Source organism: Sardina pilchardus, chromosome 17 (genome assembly GCF_963854185.1).
Source record: "Sardina pilchardus chromosome 17, fSarPil1.1, whole genome shotgun sequence".
NCBI lineage: Eukaryota > Metazoa > Chordata > Actinopteri > Clupeiformes > Clupeidae > Sardina > Sardina pilchardus.
The window spans coordinates 10,774,298-10,800,549 of NC_085010.1; the positions used below are offsets into that span (position 1 = coordinate 10,774,298).

At 44.7% G+C, this 26,252-nt stretch overlaps 2 protein-coding genes across 2 annotated transcripts in view; one reads left to right on the forward strand and one right to left on the reverse strand.

The window, feature by feature from the left end:
- Positions 1 to 297: 297 nt before the first annotated feature.
- On the reverse strand, positions 298 to 1,517 carry zcrb1 (zinc finger CCHC-type and RNA binding motif 1; the record flags this gene model as incomplete). Its single annotated transcript, XM_062518041.1, is given in 5 exon segments — positions 298 to 405; positions 557 to 668; positions 770 to 798; positions 1,064 to 1,173; positions 1,383 to 1,517. Coding segments are annotated over 4 exon segments (333 nt in total), but the record flags the coding sequence as incomplete, so codon positions are not given.
- A 38-nt stretch (positions 1,518 to 1,555) lies between these two features.
- pphln1 (periphilin 1) overlaps positions 1,556 to 26,252 on the forward strand; it is a 44,262-nt gene continuing 19,565 nt past the window's right edge. The window contains exons 1-8 of the mRNA XM_062518376.1: positions 1,556 to 1,617; positions 2,164 to 2,210; positions 2,493 to 2,560; positions 3,336 to 3,500; positions 5,839 to 5,906; positions 12,167 to 12,313; positions 14,816 to 14,994; positions 22,709 to 22,782. Of these exons, the coding sequence (XP_062374360.1) occupies position 2,210; positions 2,493 to 2,560; positions 3,336 to 3,500; positions 5,839 to 5,906; positions 12,167 to 12,313; positions 14,816 to 14,994; positions 22,709 to 22,782 (702 nt within the window). The 5' untranslated portion in view covers positions 1,556 to 1,617; positions 2,164 to 2,209. The remainder of the gene's footprint in view (positions 1,618 to 2,163; positions 2,211 to 2,492; positions 2,561 to 3,335; positions 3,501 to 5,838; positions 5,907 to 12,166; positions 12,314 to 14,815; positions 14,995 to 22,708; positions 22,783 to 26,252) is intronic.

The following is a 26,252-nucleotide window of genomic DNA, read 5'->3' on the forward strand; positions in this document are numbered from 1 at the left end:
TGACTTATTTTGGTTTGAATGACAGCTGTCCTGTCTTGCCTAGCGCCTCTGAGCGGAAAAAACACACAAGTTTTGTGCCACCTGGACGGCACTTCCTAACAGAAAGTCTCCAGCCTCGCGATCATGCTCATAAAAAGGTAGACTGACCGATTGAGAAGTTTTGTAAAATATACATGCTAAAGCTGTACAGGGGAAGCTCTGCAGAGAAATCTGCCAGCATAAAACGAGTGAAAATTAAAAGTGAAACAGGCGATGAAATCGCCAAACCTGCATAGTTTCTTTAAGGCAAATACTTACCCCGCACTCGTAACACTTGGATTTATCAGTATAGTTTCGCCTGCGGATAAATTCGGTTGCCCGGCCATTATCAATGGCTATACTGGCCGTCACTGTCCTTCCAAACAACTGTAAAAAGAAATTGAGTCAGAATTAAGTAAGTATGTGATAATAACTAGACCATAAAACTAAAACATTTGGGCTATAACATTTTAAGAAGATTCATCTAGTTGTTGTTTCAATGAGGAATCACTGTTAGTGTGTTAGTGTGCTTACATACCTGTTTGTTGTTCACTGCACGGACACAGTTATGAGCAGACTCTTTGTCGAGAAACAGGACGAAAGCCAGTCCTTTGCTCAGCCGCGTCACTTTGTCTTTGACAATTGTAACTCTGCAAAAACAGGTTACAAGTTACATCTGAGCATGTAGCTCTCCCACTATTTCAAAACACAATACCTAGAAAATGTTAGGACTATTCAGAAATGTACTTACTTCACAACTTTGCCATACTTCAAAAATAGCTGTAAAATAAAAAAAAGTGTCATGCATCAGCTGAACCTCTTAATGTGAAATATAGGGCAGCAACTATTTTAGTAATTGGTTCATTGGCTTAGTGTCATTTTTAAGGAAAATTCTGATTGCAGGCCGTTTTCAGCTTCATACTTACACAGACTGAAATACAGTACAACATGGCACATAGCCTACTGTGATAAGGATATGGCCAAGGATGTGGCTTAGCTTTGCATGGTTAGGAGATAATGGGGGGATAATAGACAAAGACATTACCTTGTGAAGATCACTATTTGTCAGAGAAAATGGAAGATTAGAAACGTAGACCGTGCTTTTGCTGGGCGCTAAGCCACCACTCATCTTGGTGCACCAGGCAAATGAATATCCTAAAATATAAGCAGTAACGTCAACGTTAGCTACACACATTGTTTTATTGTGTTTTTCCCCTTTACTTAGAACACCAACGTTAACAAGTTACAATCATACACAGTTCAATGACAATGTAGCAATTAACCATGAGATGATACAGCCCCTGATGATGTTCGCAACAATCCACACCATAATACAATGTTAGATGAATTACAGTCTTGCTTACCTAAAGAACGTCTTTCTCCTGATAATTGAGTATGTGTTTAAAAGATATATCTTCTCAGAGAGCAAAATTGTTTTAGAAAATCTAGCACTTTCAACTTGAGTTCACAGCTTGTTGACACTGGCGCAATATTATGACGTTAGTCTGATTGACAGCGCGTTCTACAAACGAAATTTCTCGACGTACCATGTGCCGCCGGATGTCATGAGGTAGATAAACCTCTAACGTAGTGTTCCTGGTGAGTTTCCCCCTTGTACTTCTATTTTACTTCATACTCTAAAGCTTTTAACTCTACTGTTATTGTGAGCGTAGAGTAAATTGCATAAATAAATGCATTATGGTAAAAAAAAAATGCAGGAATATGAGCGGCACATTGATCAGTAACAGAGCTTTCTGTCAACAAACAAGCTAGCTAGCTAGGTAGATCGCTAATGATAGCCAACGTTAACGTGACATACACATGTCTACATGCCATTTGTAAATAAATTGTCAGCAAGTTGTGTCGTGCTTGTCTTGTCTGAAATGTGTCGCCTAGTTGCAACCTGTGCATTTCTGCTGTGAAATAAAACAAAGGCAGGGGGAAGGCAGCGATGCGCTTTTACCTTAGCTCACAGTCACAGTTACTGACATCACTCACTTGAATAAGTGTTCTTTCCTTGATTTCTGTTATCTTGTCTTCAGACAGAATACACCTCTACTTTTGTCCGGATCTGTAGACCGTTCAGTATCATTAGGCTAATTGAATGCTTTTCATAACTAACTCAATGTGTCTTTATTGCCCTAGATATCACACTGCAACAACCACAAAATATTTAACAGACAGTAGAAAAAGTGAGTAAACCATTTCCTGGTTTTATGTTGTTGGATGCATTTCAAATGTGTAATGGATACCATAGCGGGCATAAATGCATTTTCTGTGATGAGAAACATTGTGTGAAGCAATTGCATATTTCATTTGTTTTATCCTGTAATATGAGTTGGAGTACCAAAGGGACATCTTTGTCATTAAACATACAATACTACTACTACTACTACTCTTACTACTATTACTTCTACTACTATTACTATTACTACTAGTAGCCTAGTAATATTATGCCCTTGTTTGCTTTGCAGTGGCATTCAGAAGGGATAGTAGGAGTATTCGGGATGTGTATGAGGACAGATTTCCTGCAGAGAGAGGGGTGAGTGTCCGATATATGAAGCTCGGAAGAGCTCTGCTTCTCTCTGAACCCTGGACTACCTGGGTGCTGGGGGTCTTCCACAGATGTAGTTTAGTAACTGCCTTTTCACTCAACATGACTTCATATCACTAGATCACACTGAAAGGTCATTGTTGATGCTGGATGTTTATCTTAATTGGCAGATGCTTTTGTCCAAAGCAGCGTGCAATATTAGAACCAAAGACCAAGCTAAACTTACTAGAGAGTGAGTTTGCTCCTCCTTTCAGTGCTCCCACACAGTGTTTTGTTTCTATATGGGGGACAGGCTGCCCCCACTTTATTTCCTGTTCACAGACCCAGGGCTGGGCAAGAAGACCAGCTGTTTTCGTAGAATGTTCTCAGAGAAATGAGAGCTAGTGGATTGCGAGGAGGATTCGCTGAATGTTGCTAAAGTCATATGTGTTAGAAATTGCACAGCATTGCTTACACTACTTTTAACAGAGAGTGTAGAATGTATTTTAAACAGTCCATGGTATACAATATAATTGCTTTTCATACCTGATACCTATATCACATTATAAAAACAATTGGATAACATTAAAACTGCTGAAATGGTATAGAGACCATTTTTGTCTTCTGCCTCACAGGCATTTTCTTGTAAGGATGTAAAACAAGATCCTCAATTATTTTAGGCTATATAGCTATGAAACAAAGTCTGTGTTATTTCAGGGAAAAGCCGAACATGTGTAAAAACAGTGAAACTCTGCCCCTTATCTACATGCACGTCTCTTTCCAGGGCCCTTACAGGAGGTCTGGTTTTGGGCGTCCGGACGAAGACTACGGGCGAGGTTTTGAATACGACAACCCTCGGTTTTACCCCGGAGGAGTGCCCCCCCGCAGTTACCATGGCGAGGGCCCACACTTTCCCGCTGAGCACAGAGCAGGGCCCCCAGGCCGGAGGGTAAGTGGTCTAATTTCGATAGAAAACAAACTCTCTCCTCTGCTGATAGAGTAACAGGAGTCCTCCACTGTTAGCCCTGTTTGTTTCCCTAATTCTTTCCTTTTCAGAATGTTCCACATAACCGTGAGTCTTTCTTCCGTGAATTAGCAAGCTACAATCAAAAGTCAACAATTATTAAAAAAAAAAATCTTGTGCTCTCTCTCTCCCAAAACTGAGTGTGTTTTGACGATTTGTAGAGTTGCTAGATTGCGCTTTAATATGTTATTGACGTTCTAGAGAGTTTAGAGACAGAGGCCAATGTTAAGCTGCGTTGCATCACGAAACAACAGGCTTTGTCAGTCTACTTTTAAAATTATAATCGGGGCTACACTTAAATAATTTAGAGCTGAAACCCCAGCATAATGGCCTGGCAACACTCATGCCCTTAAAGCCCGAAGTGCGTTGACTGCGTTCCGATTCAACAGAGTCAACTGGTACTGGCTGACTTTTTTTCTTTCTTTGAACTTTTAAATATGAATGGTTTTGTACAACAAAAAAAATAGTAAAAGCAAGCAACGGAGGAACAGCCAAAAAAGTTTGTCTCTGCTTGCGGAATTTGAATGCACCTCGGGCCTAAACCTCAACATGCTACTTATCTTGTTTTGTTGCATACTTTTTACAAAAATAACTGCAGTTATGGGGCTGTAGTTGTTTTTCAAAATATAATGTAGTGCAATGCAGTTGTAAGTTGTAAATGTTCAAAATATTGCATTCCTGCGTATGAACTGCAAGAAATTCCACACAAGTATGGAGGCTGAGCATTTTTGACACTTGAAGTAAAAACACTTTGTAAGGGACCCGTCAGATGTTAGGAGTTATTTTGGCCCAAAACATTCAATGGAATCTAAAAGCCTGACAATTTGTAATGGATTGACACAGTTGAGTCACATGGCAGTGATGTTGTTTGGAAAACACAATGCCCGCTACAGTGAAACTGAAGCAAAGCCAGATACAGAGATGACTGGGGTGACATTTAACAGCTTGTTTGGGACCAGTGTTTGAGTTTCCATGGTTAATGTTTTGCATGTTAAGGTAGGCATCTCAGTGGTGTCTTCTGATGAACTCTGTGTCATGATAAACCTCTGCTGCCACCCAGTGGTCAGATAGAATTTTACAAAGCAATATATTTTTTTCAAAATGAGACTACACATTATATTGCCTATATATCATTAATGCGTTTTGCCACCTACTGGCGAATGAATAGAACACAACAGTCCTATGGTTTGTGTACCTTGTCCACACACCAAAGATATGTACTTCACTGTCATAGTGGAGGAAGTAAAGCTGAACTTATTCTAGTTTAAGAAATTTCAATTTGAGTATTTTGAAGTATGCACCTTAAAGAACGACACAACATGTCGTTCTTTAAGGAGCATACAAACATGTCTCTTAAGTTGTGTTTTTCTAGGCTGATTTGATATGGAACTACACTCTCATCTGGTGTAATAATCAAGGAAAGTTGCAAACGTACCATGGGCCATACCAATACCAATATCCCTTTATTATACCACTGCTTGGTCAAATTTCCTATTGTGATGCGCTATTTGGAACGTGCATTATTTTTCGCAATACGCACGGCTATGAAGTAGTTCCTTTTTTTGGGCTTATCCAGGCCTGATAGAGTTCAGACATGGTGCCTGAATTCAGGCTTGAGCTTGGCCATGTACGATGTCAAGAAAAGCTATTCTCTCTATTGTCTTTCAATGAATTTTATCATTTCAGGCACAAATAATTTCCTGCCTATCAGCCCTGCTTATCACACTTGAATATCAATTCGCCAATGTGAATGTAACGGTAAAAACGTTGTATCTAAGACAGAGGCAATATAAACGAAAATGATAGTAGCAGTGGTATAAGCGGGATAATCAACTCCGCGCTGTGCTTTTATAGGAAAATAAAGGCACGGCGCACGGCCTGCGGAGTCATGACCTTATTTCCACTTCGAACGTGAATTGTTCTCCTATAAACGCACGGCGCGTCGTTGATTATCCCTTTCATGTCAATGTACCTTTAGCAAACCAGCTGCACTGTCAACTCCATAGCATGACTCTCTGAAGCATATTGAATGAAGAAATAAATGCTTGAAATACAGCTCTTGAATGAATGAATGTCATGTTTTTTTTTTTCCATGTCTTGTTCTATTCTGTGTTTTATCGATATTTATTGTTCAGCTCTTTGTTTTGCAATTTGATACGAAAGGCGCTATGTAAATAAATGTACTGGTGAATGAATGAATTCACAATGTGTCTGTGAAATATCGTAATGTAATTGGTGTTGTTATTGTTGCTGTATAATGCAGGACGAGTCGTACCAATACTACAGAGGAGCCAGGGACGAGCCAATCCAGGGGAGGCCTATGGACTTCAGGTACACACGCGCGCACACACACACACACACACACACCAGCATACTCACACACACACCAGCATGCGCACACACACACACACGTATACACACACGCATACACACACGCATACACACACACACGCACGCACACGCACGCATGCACACGCACACACACGCACACACTTTTACACACACACTTAATCGCATACGCACACACACACACACACACACACACACACACACACACACACACACACACACACACACACACACACACACACACACACACGAAAGTGTCGCTAGAAATAGCCACCATTTAAGGAACAGGTCAACTTCTTTGGGAAGTGAGCTTATTTTATGTCTCTCTGGAGTGAGATAAGAGGATGTCTTTGTGTTCTCTGTTATGGGAGGCCAAACAATTCAAAAGCTTAAGGAAAAAAGGACACCACCCATCCAGTTGGAAGGAGCTAGCGACCCAATTGGGCAGTCCGGTCCTTTCCAAATCAGTTTAGCAAACGGCGTTCTCTGGTGTGTAATTTGTGTATATTTTTTTCCAAATTATTGTTTGGGTCTACTGTGTTTAGTCTGAAAAGCCCCAATATAATATTACAATTCATATTGTACAATATGCTGAATGTTTTCACCCTAGGCCTAGACACATTTTCTATCTCAGCTTTTTCTTTTTAATGCAGTGGCACAGGTCGCCACTAGAGGTCAGTATTGCCCTGTGCCCTGTTCATTCAAAATGACAGACAGCCCGGCATCAACTTCATCGCACTTCAAGCGCTGGCGGTTAAGGATGACAAAGGCGTTTCCATGCACACGCCGCAGTGCGGTGGCATGCCATGCGTCTCCCAGCATCACACGGCGTGTTAATCAAGCGGATTGGCCTTGTCTCGGCATGCGTGGCGTTCCCATGGGAAAGGCCCTGGAGGCGTGTCAGGTCCCCCACCACCGCAGCACCTTTTTTTATGGCTTTCCCCTCCCCTACAGATCCGCACCTGCCCGGGTCGACTATACGCCGGCCCACTAATTGCCTTGGCGGAGAAAGAAAGGGGGGGGCCAGCGAGCGTTGTTAATGGGCAGACGCGCACGACACGTCCCCAAGACGTCGTCTTCACCCGGCCTGTCTGGTCATGTCACGGTGACCTGCACTTAGATGACAAACCTCAGATCACACTCGAGAGAGGCGTGTGTGTGTGTGTGTGTGTGTGTGTGTGTGTGTGTGTGTGTGTGTGTGTGTGTGTGTGTGTGTGTGTGTGTGTGTGTGTGTGTGTGTGTGTGTGGCTCTTTCTTTCTCTCTTTCTTTCTTTTCTTTCTTTTCTTTCTTTCTTTCTTTCTTTCTTTTCAGATATCTGTCATCCAGGTGTGTGTCTCTTTTCTCTTTCTTTCTTTCTTCCTTCCTGCCTTCCTTTGTTGCATTATGAATTTCCCATATTTTGCGTGTGAAATCGCTAGGCGTGTGTCTTCCTCCGCGTTTCTCCCTCGTACCGTGTTTGTGCCTGCGGTGTGAACAAGCAAGGCTGCCAGGCCCTTCTCCACACATTTCAGCCCACGGATCTCACCCAGGTAGATACCTCTCAAGCACACCTGCCAGGTGTAAATCAGAGCGGAGAATGGGGTCAGACCTGACAGACCCGCTCAAACATCCCCACAGCGTGCGTCTGTCATCAGGCCACAGCTGCGCTGCTGGCCTTTTGTGCTGAGAGGAGGCATTTTCCTCCCGGAACTGACCGCGAGGTGTGTTTGTGTCGTGGCTAACGGCACAACCACACCAGAGGTTCAAAATTCAAATTTGTTCAAGCAATTCACATTTGGCAAACAGTGGTGAGCATGTTTTCCTGTGAACAGTTCGATTTTGAACGATTTGGTGTTAACATTCCGTTGTTACGGTAACACTTTGTCCAGCTCACGTCCAGCTCAATTGCATGTTTGCGGAGAACGACCTCCTCAGACTGTTTCTTGCGACTGATTGCAAACGTTTGGCAAAAAAAACAAGCAGAAACCTGTTTGCAAAGGTTTCGCCTGTTTGTGTGTGTTTTTTTGCAGAATTGAACGTACCACTGGCACGTAGCTGAACCGCGTCTGTTTGCCACCGATATCCACTAAAATCAGTGGAACTGGATACACCAGATGCGATAGCGGCACATACTGTACGTTTGAGAATAATACCAAGAACTAGTTCTAGAACTTGTTTTACGCACCGAATCCGGAGCTCTTCATTGGCAAACTGGTTTGCTTTAAACTAACAGATGCCCTTGAAGTGTGTCCATAGACCACAAGAGAGTCTCTTGAAATTGCTCGCTCAGGTCATTTTGATGGGCTTTTGTGCAGAGAATCTTTGGAAATACACTCAAGACAACACTGTGGAATGTCAGTGTTTAGTATACTGTCCCATACCTTTTCTAAGAACAGAATGCACCTTAATGTTTTTCAATAGCATGTTGAATGCATCGTATTAGCTCCATCTATGGATGTTTACATCCCTGTCGGTCATCTTTGTGTTAGAAACAGAGTTTCAAAAGGTTGATTATCTGGTCTTTGGAGATTTGTGTATAAGGTTTCTGAAAGAGAGACCAGGTATGGGGGTGAGGATGGAGGGAGGGATAGAGGGAGGTATGGAGGGAGGGATAGAGGGAGGTTTGGATGGAGGGAGGGAGGAATAGAGGGAGGTTTGGAGGGAGTAGTGGTCATTGGTGTAGGTGGATACGGAGGTTCAGTCACAGGTCTCCAGGACCAGGTGCTGTTAATGGGTTTATGCACCTCAGTGTTGCTCTCAATGGCAGGTCGTATATCTGACACATCATCAGCTTGAGCAAGGCAACCAACCACTGGAGGTCCTGCAGTCCCAGAAGGTGTGTGTGTGTGTGTGTGTGTGTGTGTGTGTGTGTGTGTGTGTGTGTGTGTGTTTCCCTGCTTTTGTGTGGGGGAATGAATGTGTCTATGTGTGTGTGTGGAAGTTTGTGTTTGTTTTTCTTGTGCTTGTGTGTGTGTGTGTGTGTGTGCGCATGTGCATACTTTCTTGGCACGGCTCCTGAGCAAACTAGAGAGTGTGTGTGTGTGTGTGTGTGTGCGCATCTATATGAGGGGGGGAGTGGAAGAGTGGGTGTGTGTTTGTGTTTGTGTTTGCGTTTGCATGTGTACTCTCTTGGCTTGGCCCCTGAGCAACGTAAACATTTTAGCTGCTGCTTGCGCAGATGTTCAGCCAGCAGCACCCCCCTCCAGCAACACAACAGAACTGACCACTAGCCCACAGACCACCGCAACGACAGCGTCTTCACACGCAACACAGAACAGAACTGACCACTAGCCTACAGACCACCGCAACGACAGCGTCTTCACACACAACACAACAGAACTGACCACTAGCCTACAGACCACCGCAACGACAGCGTCTTCACACACAACACAACAGAACTGACCACTAGCCTACAGACCACCGCAACGACAGCGTCTTCACACGTAACACAACAGAACTGACCACTAGCCTACAGACCACCGCAACGACAGCGTCTTCACACGTAACACAACAGAACTGACCACTAGCCTACAGACCACCGCAACGACAGCGTCTTCACACGCAAAACAACAGAACTGACCACTAGCCTACAGACCACCGCAACGACAGCGTCTTCACACGCAAAACAACAGAACTGACCACTAGCCTACAGACCACCGCAACGACAGCGTGTTCACATGAGAGTGATTTCACACGCGTTAGTTCATCTGCACATCTAGTTGTTGATTTGCATTCGGGCACACCGGGCATGGATGGGATCCAACTGGACAGTTGAGACACACACACACACACACACACACACACACACACACACACACACAGACACTCAAAAACAAACATACACACAGGGAATGAGAAGGATCCCACTGAACACACACACACACACACACACACACAGCCCAGTAAGCCCCAAGCTATGCTGAGCTCTGCAGTGTAGTGGATCGGGCCCCTAATTAGCGGGTATGGGGTGAAGTCATGGTGCTGAGTTAAACCTGACAAGGAAATGTGCAGGCAGAAGAGGTGGAGGGGAGGTGTGTGTGATGATGAGTGAAGAGAGTGTGTGTGTGTGTATGTGTGTGTTTGTTAGAGCAAGACAAAGACAACTGGCCAGATGAAAGGAGAAAGTATAGCAGCTTTTTAGGTGTGTGTGTGTGTGTGTGTGTGTGTGTGTGTGTGTGTGTGTGTGTGTGTGTGTGTGTGTGTGTGTGTGTGTGTGTGTGTGTGTGTGTGTGTGTGTGTGTGTGTGTGTGTGTGTGTGTGTGTGTGTGTGTGTGTGTGTGTGTGTGTGTGTGTGTGTGTGTGTGTGTAAGAGAGAGTGAGGGAGAACAGGAGAAATGCCAGATGAAAGAGGTGTTAAAATAAAGGATTGGCCAGCAGGCTCACATTCCCATGTAGCGCTGGAAAGGGGTGGTGTTGACTGTGTGTGTGTGTGAGCGCGTGCGCATACATGCGTATGTGTATATATTGGCTCTCTTGCCTGGCCTTCATCTGTTCACCAGCTGCTGTGTGTGTGTGTGTGTGTGTGTGTGTGTGTATGTGCGTGTGTGTGTGTGTGTGATTCTCACTTCATCCACCTCTCACCATCTTGGGCTCGAAGTCCATAAGAACCCCTGCTCAGCCCCTCTCCTACTCTCACAGCAGTGGTCAGTGGCTGCACACACACACACACTCACTCAGGGATGCACACAATGATTGCTGGCTACACACACACAAATACACACACACACTCACTAAGGGATGCACACAATAATGCTGGCTTGACACACACACACACACACACACACACACACACACACACACACCCCTCTCATCTTGATGTCCCTGGCTGCAGTGGTCAGTGGTGAGGGCTGCAGGGCTGATGTATGGGGAGAAGGGGAGGGTCACACAAACAGCCACTCCACAGTGCAACCTGAGCACTATAAGCTGCCTGGCCTCCTCTTAACCTGCAACACACACACACACACACACACACACACACACACACACACGCACACACACACATGCACACACACACGCACACACACATGCAGTCACATACACACACACACACACACACACACACACACGCACGCACACGTGCATTGCACTCACATACTTGCTTCAGGTAGAATAGGACGAAAATCTAAATAAATGATAATATTTCAACATTTCAGACCTGAATGATATGAACTGTTGTGAGTTGTTAGTTGAACAGTACGTCACCCCATCCAGGACCTCTCTCTCCTCTCTATTTTTAATTGTGGTGGTGGTGGTGGTGACCCAGGGCTGGGCCTGTTCTTAACCCGGTGGAGGAGAGGAGAGGGGAGGGGTGTGAGCCGTAGAGATGCCCAGACGGGGTTAATGATTCTGGGCCGTAAAGGGCACGGCCACTGGCTCGAGACGACTCCCCTGACCTCTCATTCAGACCACCGGTCAGGGGTTTAAGAGCCGCAGCATAGCATAGATGATTAATTTGTATATTTGTTTTCGGCTCTCTGTGGATTTGCTAGGTCTCGCGTTACCCTTATTGAGTGAGAGGTATGAGGGAAATTAGTCTCACTGCAGGCTGAGAAGTTGACCTCCAAGAGGAAGACCGAGACATTGCTCACAGTTGGCATGAGATCGACTGCTAAAAAAAATAATGTATTTGCTTTCCTTCTTCACAAGCCTCTGCAACGTTTTTTTTTTTTTTTTTTTTAACTTTCAAATGTATGATGTTTTCTTACAAATCACTCGACCAATGTTGCATACTCGAGATATTTGCTTTGAATAGGTCCCTGGTGAAAGTTTCTTAAATGAAACTGCAGAACATTGCTCTTTTAAGTTTATTGTTGTAATGGGAAAAATCTAACTGATAAATCTTTTGAGATCTACTTTTTTTTTCTAGCTCTGACGATATTTTATGTGTCGTAAACTTGAAAAATGTGCCCCGATTTGTTATGTTCCAGCCAGAGGTGCATTCTTAATTCAAAGGTGACACAACCAGAGGCAAACATGTGTGGTAATTACCTTGCGCTTGGTTGCCATTTAGTTCGTTTACAGCATATTTAGTTTGACATATTGATTTACACCAAATTTTATTTAGAAGTTCACAGAAAAGTGCATTCATTCCCACCTGGGACGTTGGCGTCTGATTGACAGGTTTGAACACACTTAAGGCGTTTGGCTCAGAGCACCTCTCATCTCAGTCTGCACAACACTTTCCCCAGCAGTCCGCGCTTGTTGTTTACTTTAGTTGTTTATTTGTCTGTTTGTTTGTTTGTTTGTTTGTTTTGTTTCTCAGGCCCGGAGGCCGAGGCGGCCCACTTCCCCCGCCTCCTGGCGGTAGAGGTCAAGGGTCGTATCCGCCCCCACCCAGGCCGCTCCCCCCCATGGGCCCCGAGGCCGGCGATGACACGGTGATGCAGGCCATCCTCAGCCTGGACCGAGGGTAAGCCCCGCACTGCCTCAATGCATCATGGGAAGGGAAAAAAACCTCCTCATAGGTACTCCACACATGTATCAACATGTGTGCTTCCGTTGTTCAGCTACAGTACGTTAGATTCCATTTAGGTTTTGATTCCGTTTTCGTTATATTACATAACATTAGGCAGACACTTTTTTTTTTGTCCAAAATGACTTGCATGTGCCAACTATATTACGATGGATTACATTGTCCCCAGAGCAACTTGGGGTGAAGTGCCTTGCTCAAGGGCACAACGGTTGAAGCCAGCAATTGAACTGACAACTACCAGGCTGCTGCACGCTAGCCCAGCACCTTAACCACTACACTGCCACTGCCCCCCAAAAATAAGCTCCTCATTGGTGTCAACATGTGTGCCTTCCGTTGTTCAACTACTTAAGATTCCATGTACTTGGAATACCCCCCCCTGCTTGTTGTCGTTGCTGCTTGTTAGATAATAGCTACGCTAGGCTACAATCATCTGCTAACTGCCACAGGGCTAGCGATAAGATTCCTCCGGGTGGTGGAACGACGCGCTTCAACAACAGCTTCTACCCTTCAGTAATTACACTTCTGGGCCCGTATTCACAAAGCATTTTATCTTACCACTAAGAGTACTCCTAAATCGCGCTAGAAGATTTTAGTTAGGAGTTTTCCCCTAAAAGTTATTCACAAAGCCTTTCAGACCTACTTTTAGTAAGGAGAAACGCCCACTCCTAAACTAAAAGTGAGTCTTCGTTGCTATGGTTGACGTCATTACTCATGCACGAGCTTGATGAAAGTGACCACCTTGATTGGCTGGTGATTATAACGCGGGAATGATGGCAAACCTCCCCTACAATGACGAGTTGAGTGACAGGTGTTAGGTCTTAGCTGGTGAGAATGCGTGCGCTATGTCGGGCCGTGAAGGATGGAAGATGATGAATAAATAGGCATAGCCTTAATGAATAAAGAGTAAAGCAAGCCTAGGCTTAATGAATCACTATGGACTGGAGCAGTATCTTTGCAACATGTTTTAAATTAATCTGTATGAAAACACGTAGCCTATATTTGCAAAGAGGAGAAGCGATTTAATTTAATTAGGCACAATGAGACGTTACATTTAGTTTACATGCAATGGTGGTTTTGGTTGTCGGTGGCATTATTGCATTTCCATCCTTAGTTGCAATGCACATTTATTCCCTTGCATGACAGCGAGCTCCTGCACGGTCATTTCAAAACATCGCGACGTGAAATGCCACTAAAAGCGGGTTGTGAATAGGTCTTAGTGAGTTAGAAGTCCTCTCGAGTTCTTTTACGCTGTCCTAGACTTAGGAGCTACTTTTAGGCTTAAAATGCTTTGTGAATAACTTTTAGTGAAAAAAATTAGGAGTCATAAAGTAAGGAGTGACACGCCCATTATTTTTAGGAGTTCCTCCCTAAATTCGCCAGTTAGGAGCTACTTTTAGCCCTAAAATTCTTTGTGAATACGGGCCCTGAACTCCTGAAGATTTTCAAATCTACTGACTTATTTATTTATTTATTTATTACCTCCGCCAAGGAGGTTATGTTTTCATCGGGGACCGGCATCTGTTTGTTTGTCTGTCTGTCTGTCTGTCTGTTAGCAAGATAACTCAAAAAGTAATGGATGGATTTTCGACATGACCCAAAGAAGAAGCGATTAAATTTGATTGGAGTGATCTGTAACACCGTCGGGATTCTGGAGACGTTTATGTGTTTCGCTTAGTGGTGTAATGGTATGGTATGGCCACATGGTGGTGATCGGAATAGTTTAGGTTCAAATGTATGACAACCTAGACAGAACAATACAGGCGGAGGTCTGCGCTCTCTGAGTGCTTTACTAGTTCAATTATTTAAGTTATTATTTATTTAATGAATTCCCTACACATAGGGCTAGCGATAAGATACTTCCGGGTTATGGTAGTAGAACGCTATCGTTTACCAACACTCAAAACTCGTCAATAAAATTTGTTGTTTATCTAAGGCTTTTCAGTTAAAAACGTTGCAGCTGGTTTTGTTATGGGCAGGTGACGGAACGTGTTGGCACACTCATGTCGACACCTACGAGTAGAGGCCTTCAGTGTTGGTCTCGGGGTCAGGTCTGTGGGGTGATGGTGACGGGTGACACATGGCGGCCTTCACTGCGCTGTGTGTCAGCTGTCATGAAGGACGACATTAGTCCTCAGTGAAAGACATCAGGGTTTGGTGTTGGACTTGAAGCCAAGGCCGCTTCAACGTCAGATGGCTAAGTTGTGTGTGTGCGTGTACATTTATGTATATGTGTGTGTATTTATGTTTATCTCTGAGTGTGTGGGTGCGTGTGTCTGAATGTGCATTTGTGTGTGCATTTTTGTACATTTATGTACAATGTGTGTACATTGTGTGTGTCTACAATTATCTGTGTGTGTGTGTGTGTTTTATGCACATTTATCTCTTTGTGTGTGTATTTATATATATATATCTGTGTGTGTGTGTGTGTGTGTGTGCTAGTGAGGACCACGAGGCCATGCGTCCCCGTAAGGCTCCGTTCCCCGCGGTGCGTGACCGGTCCCCGTTGCGGCGGGACGTGCCCCCCTCCCCCCACAGCCGCTCGGGCTCCAGCATCAGCAGCCGCAGCTTCTCCCCCGACAGAGCCAAGGCCCACCCCTACCCACCGCCGCCCAGCAAGAGTGAGTACACACACACACACACACACACACACACCTACACACTTACACACAGACAGAAACACACACACACACGCACACACCTACGCACACACCTATCACCCATACCCACCCCCCCCCAGCAAGAGTGAGTACACACACACACACACACACACACACACACACACACACCTACACACTTACACACAGACAGAAACACACACACACACACGCACACACCTATCATCCCTACCCACCGCCGCCCAGCAAGAGTGAGTACACACACACACACACACACACACACACACACACCTACACACTTACACACAGACAGAAACACACACACACACGCACACACCTATCACCCATACCCACCGCCCCCCCAGCAAGAGTGAGTACACACACACACACACACACACACACACACACACGCTGCCGCCCAGCAAGAGTCAGTACACACACACACACACACACACACACACACACACACACACACACACACATCACCCTGCATGAATGAGTGCATGACTGGACACACACACAAACAAACACACACACACACACACACACACACAGGGCAAAAGTAAGTGAGTACACACACACACACACACACACACGCACACACACACACACACATACATAAACTGGCAAGAGTGAGTACACACAGGAGCATAAACATCCCATACTCAGAGTGAGTACACATGCATGCACACACACACACACACACACACACACATTTCCAAACCAATCACACATATAAACCGCACATCAAAGTGATGACAGTCAAATTCATACAGACAAACACCGATTACTCTCTCTCTCTCACACACACACACACACACACACTCTCACCTCTATCCGTCACTGCCAGGAAAGAATGAGTGTGTACACACTCACATCAAGACACCCTTCTCCAGAAATGACATACACAACCACACAAGTGTCCACACACTAAGAGAATATGCACACTCATACTGCTACTTAGTGCTGCCAGGAAATATTGACTTCACACACATTTAAGAACACACACACACACAAACACAGAGAGAGACATTGCTCTTCCTCTTGGCAAGGGTGAACACACACACACACACACAAATACACACAAAGCCATCTGCGTAGGTGTCATCGAGACCTGCCAAAGTGTGACTTCAATAAGGTGCACTTGGGCAAGATGAAAGCCTTTATTCTGGACCACGCATCAAAGCCACTGACCAAATGGGGGCTGAAAAAGCACCCAGGCCAGTCATCCACCTCCTCTCTCCACACGTCTCTCTCCTTTCCTCTCTTCCTCTCTTCTACTCTCATTCCATCTTTCTCTCTTTCCCCTCTCTTATCTTCCTGTTCCCTCGTTCCTGATGCAGTCCTCTCCCTCTCCTCTCTTCTCTTCCTCTGCTCTTTTATCATTCTATCCTTCTCTCATTCCCCTCTCTTACCGTCCTGTTCCCTCGTTCCTGATGCAGTCCTCTCCCCCTCCTCCTCCTCTCCTCTCTTCTCTTCCTCTTCCTCTCCTCGTCTCTCATTCTATCCTTCTCTCTTTCCCCTCTCTTACTGTCCTGTTCCCTCGTTCCTTGATGCAGTCCTCTCCTTCCTCCCTGTGCAGTGTCCCAAATCACTCACTCAGCCTCCTACACTCCCACTCCCGCTCTGCTCCTCACCTGAAGGCTCTCTTCCCAAAAAACACACCGGCCACTGTGAGACTGCAGCACTCTGAACTGAGCAGGAGTGATTGATTTGGGACAATGCTCAAAAACACACAGACACGTAAAACGTTCACACACACACGCACACACACGCACACACACGTACACACACACACACACACACACACACACACACACACACACACATAAAACATTCAAACACACACACAGACTCGCGCGCAGACGCATACATACATGAATACACATAAATGCACAAGCACACGCACACTAATAAACACACACATGCACATAAACACACACACACACACAACCATACAAACAGACATTGCGGGGACACACACACATTTAAAAATTAGAGATGCACCGATCGATCGGCTGGTGACTGGAATCGGACGATTTTCACGTGATCGGCCATGACCAGCGACTGGCCGGTCAGTCTGAGACATGCCGATTTTATGCCGGTCAAATGCACTCGCACGTATTTGTAACAACATCACACTGAGTTTGCAAAGTTTGATGAAGCTAGCAAAGGCCAACAGTCAGGGCTGGTTAAAGCTTTAATATTGAGTTTTTCTATGCAGCGAACGCTGCTTTGCCATATTGCGTGGAATTTACTAAGCTGTCACTTCAGGATAGCCTACAGCGCTCATCAAAGCCCATCCTTGTCGCTAATTGCGTTCCCACAGCTGAACCACAAGCGCTATCAATAAGCAGCGACATATCCTTTATACTCCAGGCGAGACACGGCAGGAATAAACATAGTTTTGCTTCGGTTTGCCAACTTATCATGTATTCTTTCACACTACCACAACAACTAAGTCCAATTTACACATTTAGAGGTTTATTTCATTACCTTTTGTCTGATCACGCCTGTATATTTCTTCTAAATTCGCCAAAAGTTAGCATTCTAACGTGTCATAAACTACCGCGACCGTGATACAAAACATATCATGCGTGTCGTTGGAAAGCTGTGACGTTATGCCATCCAAATATGGACACTTCCTTAGTATCCACAAGCAATCGCGAAAGTTCAAAGAAGTGTAGACTGAGAATGTATGTCATTTGCTGTGTTTCAAGGCTTCTCAAAATTAGTTTTTTTTTTTGCTGTCATTTTCCAACATCTCAGTCTATGTAGCACATGTACACCAAGCTTTCCAGTTATCAGTATTCTGAAGATATTTACAGTTCGATAATGGATGTGAGAAGAAGAAAAACGAAATAGTGTTCCTACAGTGCATTTCTATTAGTATGTGTGAAATGAATGTCCCACACTGGGAATACCGCAGCTGAAGAAGACTTGAAGAAGAATCTGTCTATTTACATTTTTCTATCAGCCATTGATAAGTTGATTACATTTCTATATTAACATGTTGTATTAAAGAAAATATAGGCTAGAAAATAGCTCTTTGTTTGTGCTATAAAGTGGTTAGAAGAAATTAAATCGGAATCGGCAGGTCAAATTCTATGAAATATCGGAAATCGGAATCGGCCAAAAAATTGCAATCGGTGCATCTCTATCAAAAATCATTCATAAGCATTCTCTCAGTCACAGTCATGCTCACACAAATGTGCACACACACACACACACACACAAACACTCTGTCCCATTGGGTTCTGCAGGTGTGGGCCCTGGGCCCACTGGTGCTCCTGGGTTTTATGGGGACATGCCACGGAACTGGGGCAGTTTTGGCGAGCCGACGCCACACACACCCAGCGGTTAGTCGTGTGTGCGTGTGTGTTCTCTCTCTCTCTCTCTCTCTCTCTCTCTCTCTCTCTCTCTCTCTCTCTCTCTCTCTCTCTCTCTCTCTCTCTCTCTCTCTCTCTCTCTCTCTCTCTCTCTCTCTCTCTCTCTCTCTCTCTCTCTCTCTCTCGGCATGAGACCACTGATGGCTCCCGTGTGTGAATGGGAATGTTGAAAATTGAATGTTCTAAAGAACATATGGGTTCGTTGAATTCAACATGGAATTTTTAGAACCTTATATTGTTGTGGAACAGACTCTTTTGTTAGAATGTTCAATGATTGAGTGTGTCTCTCTCACTCCACTTAACCCATTACATGCTAGAGAGAGGGTTTTTTTTGGAGTGTGCACCTATACTATGTGTGTGTGTGTGTGTGTGTGTGTGCGCGCATTCATAGATATACATATGGAGATGCTACATGTATAATGATCTCTCTATCTATATATGAAAATACCCTATATCTGTTATATGTTTACTTACTTATGGTTATGTATATGCACAAAGACGCATCAGAGTGTAGTAGACATTGGTCCTTGCGTTTTGAGTTGGTTTACTGGTTCATATTCGGTCCTTAATTTGTAATGGTCACTTCAGTTCAGTTTCGTGTCCCCCCCCCCCCCCCCCACACACACACACACACACAAAAAAGAGAAGAAATGCAAGTGTTCGCTTCGCGTCCTCTGAGCGCAGCCACCTGGAGGGAGATAGATAATCCGTGCTCATTTCCTGCTCTCCGTTAAAGAGGTGCTACACAGTGACCTCACCTCAGACCGCCTGCACGGCACACCTGCAGCCTCCGTGGACCGGTGCGCACACAGCATAGGGATCACACGGACGGGTTTAGTTCATCCGACAGAAGATCAGCACATCATCTACATATAGACTTAAGAAAACAGCTGTTTGCGCTTCAGCTCGGTTTGTTTCCTCTCACTTCGCGATGCCAAGGTTTTACTGTCGAGAGTTAGATCACTGCTGCTGCTGCTGCTGGACAGACGTCACTCTTCTGTTCATCAAAGCACAGCACAGCTGGCCACTGGGAGCTTTTAGGTAAAGGTGTAATCCGGCGAGTTTTCGCAACTTGAGCTAAGTACAACCGATTGTTTCGTTTTTTTTTTTTTTTTTTTTTTACACTGACAGTGCTTGGAGATCTATGTGAAAACTTGCCGGATTTGAGTGTGTCTGTTATGAATGTTTGGTGGAATGACAGCATGTTTGTGTGCCGGGGATCTAGCATGGACACCACATGTGGTTGTTAAGCTCATGGTTACGAGTGCGTTGCTAGTCAAACATGAGGTGGGAGATGCTGCAATGGGCTGATGTCATCAGACGGCCGCAGTCAAAGTGATGACACTAAACTCCGCCAGCCGTGTAGAGATCTTACGGAACAGTCTAGAAATGCAATACTGGTCTGGTTTTAACGCGTCTTTGGGAGTGAATCAGACCTAGTTTGTGGTACTGGAATAGGCTTTCAGACCAGATGCTTAAGCCTGTCTGTCTTCTCTGGGGTTTTTTTTAGTCCTTTTTCTAAGGTGTGAAATAACGTTCAGATGAATCAATTAAAATCAATTTGAGGTGTTCAGTACCTGGCTAGCGCCTACCACTTCTCAATGAGACGTGGTCTGGTAACCAAACTTTAATTTTCTCGTATTTGAAAAAATGCCCAGATTCGTTTATTGAGCGCCATGGATGTCTATCAAATGCGTCTGTGCATAGCTCATAATTGTCTTGCTTTCCCCCCTGTTCTGTGGTTGGTCCCTTATCTGAGGCAAAAATGAGGGCGGTAGTCTCCAGGCTGCCTTAGCAGCGGGAATCAAATTGCGTGCAGGGCAGCATGGGAACACCCAGGCTAGGTGTTCAGGGCACCTCAGCAAACATGTGAGGTGCAGCAGGGCAGGCAGACAAAACGCTGGCAATGCCAATACAAAACAGCTGGTATTTTAAAGTCTAAAGTTAAACGTTCTTTATGAAAAACAAGCATGAAAATGGATTCTACTGTAGATTTGGATGAATGACTCAATCATATCTGCTGATCAGGCTCTTACAACAGTTCTGTCTCCATTCTCAGGCAGCTAGAAGCTTCAAATTTTCATCAAGAAAATGATACAAATCGATTAACCGATTGGCAAAAATAGTTGGCGATTATTTTAATAGTAGACAGCTAATCAGTTGTTGTAGCTCATTGTTGCAAATGTTCTACAGAAGAGTGTATTCAGAATGTGTGCGTATGTAGAGTCTCACCGTCACCATCCACAAAGGCCACGGCGGCCTTGGTTTAGCGGTCAGGGCTAAGGAACATGAGAGAGCGTCTCTAATCACTTGTGGTTGCCCTTCCCCCAACACCTCCCTTAACTTTAGTCAGGGTCCATTAAGGCCTCATCAAAGTGCCTGTGAGTGTGGTTGTGGTTGTTTTGAGGAGTGTTAATTGTTTTACCTGATGCGCAGTCACACTAAATATTTACTGTGCAAGATGGATGCTATGGCCATAACACACACACAAACACACACACACACACACACTCCCGTTTTTTTCCGCCATGTCTTTTAATGTGGGTAGTCCTCTCATGCACACTTTCCTCTTTGTTAAAACGTTTTGTTGCCATCCATTCTTCAGGCGATCATTTCTGGAAATCAGGACCTCACTCTGAGTGGTAGAAGCTCAACTATAGAACCCTTTGAAGTGTGTGTGTGTGTGTGTGTGTGTGTGTGTGTGTGTGTGTGTGTGTGTGTGTGTGTGTGTGTGTGTGTGTGTGTGTGTGTGTGTGTGTGTGTGTGTGTGTGTGTGTGTGTGTGTGTGTGTGTGTGTGTGTGTGTGTGTGTGTGTGTGTGTGTGTGTGTGTGTCTGTGTGTCACACCTAAAGGCCAGCTGGTGCTATCTTCCATAAACCAGATCGCCCTGTTGGATTTCCTCTTCATCAAATGCTTATCTGTCAGCTGTTGGAAAGCTCTGCTCACTTCCTCTGTTCTCTCTCTCTCTCACTTTCTCTCTCCTTCACTCCTTCTCTTTCTCTCCTTCTCTCCTTTTCTCTCTCTCTGCCCCCTCCTCTTTTCATGAAGGTCATGTGGTAGTTATTCCCTGCGGCCAGCACGAAAAGCATCTCTCCCTCCCTCCCCTCCCTCTCTCTCCCTCTCTCTTTCTGCAATTCAGTTAAGAGAGAAACTCGTAAAAAAAATGAACTCTCGCGCATCATAAAACCTGAAATGAGCAGTATTGTCTCTGCAGGTGAGTTTCCCCGAAGTCGGTTAACAGACTGTGTGAGAGAGAGAGAGAGAGAGAGCGACAAACACGGACTGAGAGAGAAATAGATACAGACAGAGAGAGAGAGAGGGAGATGAAGAGACAGAGATATGGACAGAGGGAAAGAGACATACAGAGAGAGAGAGACCGAAAGCGAGATGCAGACAAAAAGACAGAGGAAGAAAGATGCAAACAGAAAGAGAGAGAAAGGTGGAGAGAGAGAGTGAAAGAGAGATACAAACATAAAGAGAGAGAAAGAGATACAAACAGAAAGGCAGAGGAAGAAAGATGCAAACAGAAAGGGAGAGAAAGAGATACAAATACTAAGACAGAGGAATAAAGATGGAAGCAGAAAGAGAGAGAGAGAGAGAGAGAGAGAGAGAGAGAGAGAGAGAGAGAGAGAGAGAGGGCCCGGTCGCTGGGCCCCCCATGCCTGTGCTTTGGCCCCCGAGGGCCCTGGTGCTCTGGCCGGGCCCCATGGAGAGCCCATCTGGTTGTGGTAAGCGGGGGGATGTGCGGGGAGGATGCAGGATTTGTCTGAACATGTGAGAGCGTTTATCACCCGCCGTGAGTCAGGGAGGGAGGAGAGGAGAGGAGAGGGGGGGGGGGGGGGGGGTGTTCCATCGACTAAGCGCAGCCTGGGAAAGATTCTCATGCAGGGGATTCTTTAGTGTGTGTTTGGGTGTGGGGGTGTGTGTGTGTGTGTGTGTGTGGGGGGGGGGGGGGGGGGGCAGATTCTCATGCACGGCATTCTTCATGTGCATGTGCACTTGAGGGGCATGGGGGGGAGGGGGGGCTTCCCTTTTGGAATGTTCTGCTGTTTTATCATTCTTCTGTTTCATTCTTCCCTTATTCTGCATCAATGTATTAGTTGGTCTCTATCTCTCTTTCCCTTTCTCCTTCTCTCTCTCCCTCCCTCCCTCTCTCTCTCTTTCTCTCTCTGTGTCAATGTTCTGCTGTTTATCATTCCTCTGTTATTCCCTTATTCTGCATCGATGTATGAATTGATCTCTCCCTCTCTTCTCTTGTTTCTCTCTCTCTCTCTCTCTCTCTCTCTCTCTCTCTCTCTCTCTCTCTCTCTCTCTCTCTCTGTCAACAGAAAGGGAAAAGCCATCAGCTTTTATCAGTGGGTCTCGAGATGGCTCCCCTCACAGTTCAGCTTCTGTCTCTAAGGTGAGCTCTCACACACACACACACACACACACACACACACACACACACACACACACACACACATTCACACAGTCTAACACACTTCCATTGACATGCACATGCATGCAAACAAACTCAAGCACATGGTATTGCTGGAAGATGTGCATACACAAGCATATGCTCCCAAACACACGTGTTCCAAACACCTGGAGCACATGACACACTCAGACAACATACTCCGTTTTACACTTGCACATGCATGCAAACATGCACACATGTTTCACACACCTTGTGCACATCAGTCAGTCAAGGTGGAACACACACACACACACACACACACACACACACACACACACACACACACACACACACACACACACACACACACACACACACACACAGTAAAGGCCTGAGAAACAGATGTGAGCAGCCAAAACAAGATGAGCGCTGTGGACTTTAATCCACTTTAAGAATGAGCTCCGCAGCTCGTGCAACACGTGCAGGCTGCAGGCCATTTTCCCAACATGGCCACAGCATGAGGAGGAGCAAATTAACCTCCATTTTCCATGGCCTGCCATCTCTTTCTTTCTGTCTCTCCCTCATTCTTTCTTTCTTTTATTTCTTTCTGTCTTTCTTTATTTCTTTCTTTATTCCTCTCACTCTTTTTCTCTTTCTGTCTGTCTCTCTCTTTCTTTCTGTCTTTCTTTATTTCTTTATTTCTTCCTTCCTTTAGCTCTCACTCTCTTTCTTTCTCTTTCTATGTCTTTCTCTTTCTTTTTTCTTACATTCTTCCTTTCTTTATATCTCTCTCTCTTTCTTCCTCTCTATCTCTCCATCTCTCTCTCTCTCTCCAGTAATCCATAACCTTGAGACATCATGTTATGGCCTCTTTGCTGTTTGCACCATACAAGAGCGGGAGTGGGAGTATATTCTGTACAAGTACTGTCGATAAACCAGGATGACCTCACACATCAAATACTGCCGACTTAATTAGACAACGTCAATTATGAAAATTGGACGATGCTAAATTTGTATTGTCGATGCATCGTATTATCATAGGCATTACCATCGTATTACCTTTCGTTCTCCCACACAAATGTTCAATAACGCATGCATGATCATCGGCTCAACGGAGTGAGGAGCAGGGTGAGGTGACGTTGAGGTCAAAGCGTTCAAACATGTGGGAATGTTTAAGTGAAATAAAGCAACGAAAAAGGTTGAATTCAGACTCCGAGTTGTTATCTCACAGCACCACGACAGTGATTTAATGAGCATCTCAAACGCGTACACCCTCGAGTCGTGATCTAGAGACTAACGACACTCCAGATGGCTACATTTTAGCGTTTTGAGCGTTACATTTTTCTGTGTATTAGCCGCGTTGTGTATAGGCCACAAAACCTTGTTTTATGCAAGTCAAAATAAGCAAAACCATATTAATACCATATGAATTGCCTCTGTGTGTATTAACCTCAAAGAAGAGGAAATGTTGCAAATTCAATGTATAAGCCGTCGCTAATACTTTGAAAATCACGGATCCCAACTATAATAATTGACTAATTGACTAATCGCAAAATTAGTCGACAGATTAGTCGACTACCAAAATAATCGTTAGTTGCAGCCCTACGTGTTCTCTACAAGTCCATTTCAAAACCTGTTCAAGTGTCTACATACAGTAGCTCTAATGTGCGCTAAAACATCGCTGCCTAGGCGTTTGTAGCCTACCAAAGGCAAGCTATTCGGTTATTAAGTGATGATGTAATAATGGGGTAATAAATAGTTTTCCGGGTCCAACCGCTTTCAAACTCACATGTTATTCTCCATAGACAGTAAAATCAACAAGTATTTTCCGCTATTCTGACTAGCCTTTAAGAAAATTGTCATCTTATACGGACTTGTTGCCTCAGCCTAATCAAATCTATATTTTTCGCGGAAGCCTGGACGTTACCCATTCATATATCGCTGGCTGCATAGCTACAGTGATTACTTTGTGAAAGTTTAGCGATTTTGTTTTAAAAACGCGAAAACGAAGGTGGTGATGACAAAGTTTGCAAGTAGCAAAACCCGTCTGGCTGCGCTAATAAACGTCTTTTCACAAAATAGCTGCTGGGTCCGTGACGTCGGACTTAACAACCGAATTCCTTTCAGATGGTAGTTTATCCATCTAGGGTCTTTCAAGTGAAATGGGAAATGGACTGCTTTCAAACAGCGCTCCTCCGAACACTCGACGCGCTTTACAATTTCATGCCTCACATTCACCCATTCACACACAAAACGAATACACCAGTGGCAGAGACTGCCATGCAAGTTAACCTGTTGAACATTATGGCCTAGCTGTCTGACCTGAAGTCATGATACTGGTGCACAACCATGCTATTCTAACAGCTTTCAGGTTTTGCTGTTATCCAATCGTACTAATGAAAGTTTGCGGTTTTGGGTTGTTTGTGTGGCGTGTAAGCAGGCTCTGGGTGTGCCAGGCTATCAGATGGTAATCAGCTAGCGACGTTGGGAGCATCACCACGGCCATGTCCCATGTGGGTCTGGCCACCCAAGCAGTGCCACATGGAGAGCCAGAAAATAGGTCATTAGCTATCGGTCGATCTACGGCCATTGCCACAGTTTCAGCCGTCACCCTGGAGGGCAGAGTTGACCAGTTGAGTCAGTGTCTCTCTCCCTCTCTGTCCCTTTGGCTCCTTTCTTTCTTTCTTTCTTTCTTTCTCTCTTTCTTTCTTTCTTTCTTTTCATTTTATTTCTTCATATATCATCTTCTTCTCGCAACCTTTTCTGTGTCACGACCCCAGAATAATGAAGTAAGTTGTTGTTCGAGACCCCCTGCACCCCACCTCACCCTCCACGTCCATGCTTTCTGTTTGTTCACAACAGCCGTACCGGGACATAAACAACAGTGTCTAGCTCATGGAACAACACAGCTTTGATATACTGTATCTATTTTCTTCCTATAATTTCCATCTATGTTTCTCTTTGGCTCCAAAACACAGTTACATTAGGCGTGTGGAGTGCTCCCAAAATATGGTCACAATTATAATTCTTTATATGTCTCTATGCTCTATTTCATCTCTTTCTTTCTGTCTCTCTCTCTTCTTTATCTCTCTCTTGCGCTTTCTCTCTTTCTTTATTTTCATTCATTCTTTCTTTCTTTCTTTCTCTTTCTTTATCTTTGTCTCTCTCTCTATCTATCTATCTATCTATAACTTTCTCTCTCTCTTTCTCTTTCTCTCTCTTCAGTAGCCCATCCCCTTGAGACATCATGCCATGCCATGTCATAAAAAAGACGGTGCAGAAAAAAAAAGGGGGGGGGGGGGGGGGGACTTTTTAGTTCCTCTGGCCCAACTGTCTTAAAAGTGGCCGGGCAGCAGTTTCTACACTTGGCTGGCATTCCCTTGTCTTTCATCTTTTCATGATGATGTGTTTTTCTCACACACACACACACACACACACACACACACACACACAGAGAGAGCTAGCCCACTGTT